Below are 8,016 nucleotides of genomic sequence, written 5' to 3'. Positions count from 1 at the left end.
TCCAAACCCACCAGTCTCTATGCAGACTGCTGACTCCTCTGCTAAATTCATGGGGCTCAATTATTATCAAGCACCAAGGCCAAATATCTAAAGTCCCATTAAATATGCAATGGCTACCATAAGAGTGACTACATTTCATGAAATCTGTAATCCTCTTTGGTATAGTTGAGCTGTTAAATAAAATCCAATTCATTATTTTTCCCCAAGACAGCCTGTTCTTTCACCTTCTATTCACCAGCTTTCCCATGAAAAGAAGCAAAGACTCTTTTTAAGGATATTTTAAACTGTATTAATAAATACAGAAAGATCAAAATATTCTTCAATCTGAAAGAATAGTGGATTTCTTTTTAGTCCAAGAATACAGAGATGTGGTTCTGGGACTTTACAGAACCCAATTTTCTTAGTTTTTTGTTATTTCTAGCTTCACAATGGGACTGGAGGTTAATACATTTTAGATGGCTAGGACATTGAAATATTCTGGATGAGGACAACCACACAGAAGAATCTTTGTCCTGATGTAGCATTATCTTTGCATCCAGGGAAAATGTTTCCATGAACAACGATGAAGACAGAAGTCCTTCAATAGCAGTAGTCTGAATAATCTTCCTCTACGTAATTGGCAGGGAATAGGCCGACCTGAAAACAAAGACAGAGCAGGTTACAGAAGGGCTACTTGTAATCGCCAGCTTACAGATGGTGATATTGTGTGCAGAAGTTCAAACAAAAAGGTGCTGAAGGAAGCAGCCAGTATCTGTGGAGGGAACCACAGGCTTGCCGAGTTTTTATAACAACTCATTTCTTTTTGCTCCAGAGGTTGAGCTCTGGTGTCTGCAGGCTCAATTCGGTGCCTGTCCTGGTGTCCTGTGCATTTGCCTGCTGGGAGTGAGGGCGAGTGAGGCTTGTTGTTGTTTTCTGTGTTGTTCTGCTGAGCATTATGGGCACTCTGTGTTGGTGCTGGAGTGTGTAGTGACACACGAGCTCAATTTCAACATTGAAGAGAAGTTTGGATAGGTACATGGATGGGAGGGGTATGGAGGACTATCAGATCGATGGGAGCAGGCAGTTTAAATGGTTTGGCATGGACTAGATGGGACAAAAGGCCTGTTTTCTGTGCTGTACTTTTCCATGACTCCATGACTTGCAGGCTGCCCCCAGCACAACCTCAAGTGTGTTGGTAGTTAATGCAATCAATGTATGTTTCGATGCACACGTGACAAGTACACTTGAATTCTGAACATTGACTTCATGCCACAAGCAGAAAGCAAGGGGAGAATGAGGCAGCTTGTTTGTGGGTGCTTTTCATACTGACCTTGCCATAGACCTCGCCCTTCCACCATCCAGGTGATGCCTTCTTGTTAATAATTTTCACCACATCTCCTTCCTTCAGACTTAGCTCCGAGCGGTCCCTTGCCGAGAAGTCGTACCGAACCTTTGCTGTCCCGTAGCACTTCAAGCTGGCCCCTGGCACCACCAGAATTACAAAAATCATTTTGCTGTACGGGATGGGGGCATCCAGAATTCAGGCTGGGCTCAGTAATCTTCTACAATGCCCTTGAGTTCTACAACCTACTGACTCGCTTTCAATTCATGTTCTCAGAATAACTTTATTTATTTACTTACTTGTTTATCTATCTAATTATTTATAGAAAATAGAATAGTACAGGAGAGGAACAGGCTATTTGGCCCACAATAGTGTGCTGAACCAACTCAAAAACACCAAAACACTCATCCCTCCTACCTACACAATGTCCATATCCCCCCATCTTCCTTACATCCATGTGCCCATACAAACATCTCTTAAAAGCCTCTAATGTTTTTGCCTCTACCACCATACCAGGCATCCACCACTCTCTGAGTAAAAAACTTACCCTGCACACCCTCCTTGAACCTACCCACCCCCCCACCCCCCCACACACCTTCTGCCCTCTGGTATTAGACATTTCTACACTAGGAAAATGATACTCCCTGTTTACTCTATCTACGCCTCTCATAATCTTATAAACCTCTATCTCTTCATCCCTCAGCCTCCAGTGTTCCAGAGAGAAAAGAAACCAACAAGTTTATCGAGCCGCTCATGATAGCACGTGGCCTCTAAACTGAGCCGCATCCTGGTAAACCTCTTCTGCACCCTCTCTAAAACCTCAACATCCTTCTTATAGTGGGACAACCAGAACTGTATACAATACTTCAGATGTGGCCAAATCAGTTTTATAAATTCGTAACATGACTTCTTGACTTTTGAACTTAATGTCTCAACTAACAAGCATTCCATAAAACTTCTTAACCACCTTTTCGACCTGTGTAGCCACTTTCATGGAACAATGAACTTGGATCCTAAGATCACTCCGGTCAACAACAGTTATTGACCTTCCCCTTAACAGTGTCCTGTTTCCTTGTATTTGCCCTACCAAGGTGCAGCATTTCACATTTATTAGGGTTAAACTCCATTTGACATTTCTCTGCCCATATCTGCAACTGGTCTATATAACACTGTATTCTTTGCCAGTCTTCTGCAACATCCACAACTCCACCAATCTTGGTATCATCTGCAAACTTACTAACCCACCCATCTATCTATGTATTTATATATTATTTATTTATATATGTAATCATTTATTGCACAATTTGCCTTCTTCTGCACATTGCTTGTTTGTCAGTCTTTATCTATAGTTTTCATAAATTCTATTATAATTGTTTATTTCCTGAGTTGACATATACGCAGTTTGATAACAGATTTCCTTTGACTTTTGAACATTACAAGTTAGTTCAGGGGCAAATTAAGAATCAATCACAGTTGTACAGCTGCCGACCCAGGACTCCAGGGACTTCCATCCCGGATTCAGGTTCTGTCTCTGCGGAGTCTGCACTTTCCCCCAGGTGCCCAGGTTTCCCGCCACGTCCCAGATACGTGCAGGCTGATGGGCTAATTGCCTGCCATAAATAGCTCCCGTTGCAGGTACGAGGTGAAATCTGGGAGGAGTTGTTGGGAATGTGGGGAGGATCATTGAAAGTGCATGTGTGAGGGCCAGCATGAACCCTTTAACTTTATGATAATACTATCAGTTTGGAGACAGGTATATAACAGTGGAGTTCTTTGCTTCATAAAACATATTTTTTTTAAAAACAATACACCAGCTAAATAGTTACTAACTTTTCATTCTGTATTTATATAACAATGGGATTTAAACCAGACCCTCCAGGCTTCTTGGACAAAAGCAGCAAATTAGTCCTGTTTTCTTATAAAATAAAGTCCTATCAAATATTCTGAGGAAGACCTGAAAGACCTGGAAGTTCTTACAGTCAATGAGAGTAAATATTACCTGACCCAAGTATGTTTTTTGTGGGTGTTTATTGTGTCCAAATTGATCCATAGTGGATGGAAACACATTTAACACACGAACAACCATTCTCTGGAGAACAGGAGAGGATTGCTTCATTTTCAGCATCATCAACTCACCTGGCAATTTCGGAACCATTCTTTTCTCAGGTTCCTTGAAAGGATTTTGTAAAGTTGTATCCATTGACTTAAAGCATTCTTTTAGAGAGTTACGTTGGTAAAATTCCACCAGATCCTGCAGTGGACACAAATACATAATTGATTTATGTTTGGTGAAGATAACGGGACAAGAAATTGATTCAACAGATAGACACACACTGCCAATAAACCCGGCCAAAATGATGTAAGGTGAAAGTAACGGGCAGCAGGGTAGCATAGCGCTTAGTGTAAACTTGTTCAATTCCCTCCACTGTGTGAAAGGCATTGGTCTATTCTCCCTACGACCATATGTGTTTACAAAGATTAGGGCTAGTATGTTTGGGTGGGCTGTGTTAGCACCAGGAGCATGGCAACACTTACAGGCTACTCTCAGCACATCCTTGGATTGTGTTGGTTGTTGATACATGTGACATAAGTCACTGTATGTCTGAAGAATGAAGAGAAATAAAGCTCAACTTATCTTAACCTGGGCTGATCACAGGACATGATCCACATTAGCAGTAGATACATAATAAACCAAAAGACACAGAAAACTCAGAAAAAATCTATTGATGTCAACAAATAAAGTCTGTTGGACTAGTCCCTTGATTTAATGAAGTCTTGATGAAGGGTCTCGGCCTGAAACATGACTATCTATTCATTTCCACAGATGCTGCCTGACCTGCTGAGTTCCTCCAGCATTTTGTGTGTGTTGCTTTGGATTTCCAGTGTCTGCAGTCTTTCCTGTGTTTATCTTTTGAATTACTAATATTTTTTATCATGCTGTTGAATGTAGTTGGGTCTGAGAGGAGATATATTGAATTTATAATGATAATGAATTTATAACAGCTGTTGTGTTCGTTTTGGGTCACCCCGTTGTACGATGGATATGGAGGTTTTGGAAAGAGTGTAGAAGAAGCTTCCAGGATTAGAGGCGATCAATAATCGGGAGAAGTTAGGCAAACTTTGATTATTTATTCTGGAGCATTGGAGGCTGAGAGACCTGACTGCCTCCAATGCTTATCCAAAGTTTATAAATTTGTAAGAATCTCCTTCCCAGGTTAGGAAGGTCTATTACTAGAGACATGCATTATAGGTGTGATTTGGTGGGGGGTAAATTTGTTTTAAACAGAAAGTGGTAGGTGGCTAGATCAGGCTGCTGGGGGTGTGCTCAAGTAGATTTGATAGTGGTGTTTAAGAGGCTGTTAGATGTGTGATTATGCAGGGATCATGCGCAGCAGAAATGAATTGGTTTAATTCAGCAGATATTGTGGTCTGTTCCTGGGCTGCATGGTGGTGTAGCTGCCAATATAATGCTTGACAGCACCAATTCTCTGGGTTCAATTTCTCCCACTGTCTCTCACGAGTTTTGCTTGTTCTCCACATCAGCATGTGAATTCACTCTGGGCGCTTCTCACATTCCAAAAATACATGGTTTAGTAGATTGCAGGCATGCTCTGCTGGTGCTGGAAGCATGGCAACATTTGTGGGCTGCCGGCAGCACATTCTCAGACTGTGTTGGTCATTAATACTAACACAACGTGTTTCATTGTATGCTTCGATGTACACATGACAGATAAAGCTAATCATTAAAGGACCAATCTATATTCCATAAAGCTTTTGTGTTGTTGTGACAAAGGTGCAAAGTTCCATGCTGAGAACTATGGTCAACCTTGCTCAGCTGTTTGAATATTGCTCAATTAGATGTTCCCTTTTGGTAAATCATTAAATTACTGTCATCTCAAGAGGAGACCATTTGGCCTGTCGAGCTCGTGGTGCCTTGTTTGAAAGAATTATCCAATGGTTCCTATTCTCGGGCTATAACTGAATGGCAGCTGAAACTTTTCCTCCTACGTGGCCAACGCTCTTTCTAAAGTTACTTCTAAATCTTCTCCCTTTGCAAAGTAAAATGTTAAACTCATCTACTAACCTGTTGTGTTTAAATTCAGATGTACAACAGTGCTCTCTTTATTATTCTGTGGCTGATTGGTAAAGACGGTGCTAAGTTGCGGTCTCTGTCAAGATCGTGGCTCAGGCTAGTTATTCTTTGAAGTTTTTAGGAATGGTTTTGGGAACAAATAGGGAAGGTGGGGGTCATGTTCAGGGACAGTGACGTGGGGGATTTTGAGGTCAGGTTAGGGTTTAGGGTGCAGGCACAGATCAGACCAATGCTCAATGGGCTGTGCCATGGGTGAAATGTCCATGTGAGCAGGAGACACAAGGAGGCATGACTGATGGGGATTTGGTGCATCTGAGGTTTGAGCCAAGTGTTCAGCCCTCCGCATTGGCTGGTCCAGGGGTCTACACCATAGAGCAGAGCATGAAGGTCAATCAGAATTCCAAGTCCAGTGACCAAAGCCTGAAGCCTGGAGGCCCCAAGGCCTGTTCTAGAGTTGGAGGACAGTTGTTATGGATGGGAGGGAGAGAAGGGTTTATTTTGCTGTTGTTTGTTGTGTTTTGTTTAAATGTATTCTGTGTTGTTTTGTTGGCATTATGGGCATGCAATGTTGTCACTGGAATGTGTGGAGACTCCTGCGGGCTGCCTCCAGCACATCCCAAATGTGTTGTTTGTTAATGCAAACAACGTATTTCACTGCATGTTTTGATGTACATGTGAAAAATACAGCTAAATCTGAAATCCAAACAACAGATGCTCTCATCACTCTTGTTCGCAGATTGGATGATGCATTTATGTATGACCCCCTCTAATACCCCAGGTTTCATATTTCAAAGGACATAAAGGTACAAGATGCTACTCCTTCTGAAGACTGAATTCAGAAGAGGGGATCGGATCTCATTGAAACCTATCAAATAGTGAAAGGCCTCAATAGAGCGGATGTGGAGAGGGTGTTTCTATGGAGGGGGGAGTCTAAGACCAGAGGGTACAACCTCAGAACGGAGGGAAATGCATTTAGAATGGAGATGAGGAGGAATTTCTTTAGCCAGAGGGTGGTGAATCTGTGGAATTCATTGTCACAAGTGGCTGTGAAGCCCAGGTCATAGGCTGTATTTAAAGTTGAGTTTGATGGATTCGTGATAAGTCAGGAGAAAGCAGGAGAACGGGGTTGAGAGGCAAATAGTTCAGCCATGATCAAATGGCAGAGTAGACTCAATGGACTGAATTCTGGCCCAAGGTCTTTCGGTCTTATGGTCTCCTCATGTTACCACTCATAAGAGAAGTCCCACCTACTGTCACTGACACTGACAAGTCTAACCATTGCAGTTCTGTACACAGAATATATGTGGACAAATGACTCCACTGTTAGGAGAAGATGCATCATATATGCTGTGGTCATTGTTTCTCTGGCAATGGAAATAGTTTCTCCACATGCACAATAGAAAATGTCAACACCAAATGCTTCCAGGTGTCATGTACCCCTGTACCCCTTGACCCCAAGCGTACAGAAGCAAATTACATCTAGAAAGACATATCAAATCTGCAAAATGATGGTGACGTGACCGGGAAGTGGCTGTTGTTTTTCACTCTGGAAGGGAAAAGAAATGCATTCTAGTTGCACAAAAATGAGAGTAGTATTATGCATTTGAAATTTTAAGCCACGGATTTAAAATTAAGTATTTTTTTACAATTGGAGTTACACTATTAGACCTGCAAAGAGAGAAGATTTGAGGTTTCAAAAGGGTGCAGGACATGAAAATAATTTTTCATAAACATGAGAAAGTTTGCAGAAGTAGGAAATCCAAAGCAATACACAAAAAATGCTAGAGGTATTCAGCAAGTCAGGTAGCATCAATGGAAATGAATAATCAGTCAATGTTTTGGGCTGAGACCCTTCTTCAGGACAGGAAAGGAAAGGGTGGAGGGAGGAGAAGGAGGATAGCTAGGTGAAACCTAGTGGGTAGGAAAGGCAAAAGGCCTGAGAGAAAGTAATCTGATAGGAGAGGAGAGTGGAGCATTGGAGAAAGGGAAGGAGGGGACCCAGGAAGAGGTAGCCAGGCTGATGTGAAGCACTAAGGGGCCAGAGTGGGGAATAGAATAAGGGGGAGAGTGGGAGAGAATCTTTTTATCGGAAGGAGAAATTGATATTCACGCCATCAGATTGGAGGCTACCCAGGCGGAATATAATGTGTTGCTGCTCCACCCCGAGTTAGGCTTTATCGCGGCACAAGGGGAGGACATGGACTGACAAGCCAGAATGGAAATGGGAATCCTGCAGATGACCGGAACCGCACACCTTCTCCAAGTCCCCAGGTGAACGCTGGCACAGAACCAGAGCTGCAATGTTAGCATCGAGGAGTAGTTAGTGTTATAGCCTGTGGGTCATGTAGGCATAGTGCAGATGGGACACCTCTCCGCACACGTATCAACCTTGTTGTACCAGTTCATACTCACCAATAATGACTTGAATGCCCTCTTGTCTGTCAAACGGAATAAACTGTCTGCTGTTGTCACCTTGATGTGCTTTATTTCTACATTGTACCTGTCACAAAGTGATAGAGAATGTTAGCGATAATTTATCTCAACACATTACACTGAATTTATCATGTGATAAAGCTGCAGAAGTTGATGCTTTGATTCAATT

General features: G+C 42.3%; 1 protein-coding gene across 1 annotated transcript in view; it reads right to left on the bottom strand.

The window, feature by feature from the left end:
• Window positions 1–278: 278 nt before the first annotated feature.
• LOC132406553 (proto-oncogene vav-like) overlaps window positions 279–8,016 on the bottom strand; it is a 168,353-nt gene continuing 160,615 nt past the window's right edge. The window contains exons 24-27 of the mRNA XM_059992375.1: window positions 7,827–7,914; window positions 3,458–3,572; window positions 1,310–1,461; window positions 279–636 (exon numbers count right to left, since the gene is read on the bottom strand). Of these exons, the coding sequence (XP_059848358.1) occupies window positions 580–636; window positions 1,310–1,461; window positions 3,458–3,572; window positions 7,827–7,914 (412 nt within the window). The 3' untranslated portion in view covers window positions 279–579. The remainder of the gene's footprint in view (window positions 637–1,309; window positions 1,462–3,457; window positions 3,573–7,826; window positions 7,915–8,016) is intronic.

The sequence above is a fragment of the Hypanus sabinus genome, chromosome 16 (assembly GCF_030144855.1).
Source record: "Hypanus sabinus isolate sHypSab1 chromosome 16, sHypSab1.hap1, whole genome shotgun sequence".
Taxonomy (NCBI): Eukaryota; Metazoa; Chordata; class Chondrichthyes; order Myliobatiformes; family Dasyatidae; genus Hypanus; species Hypanus sabinus.
The sequence above is the reverse complement of the archived record's forward strand: the minus strand, read 5'-3'. Positions and strand labels throughout refer to the sequence as shown.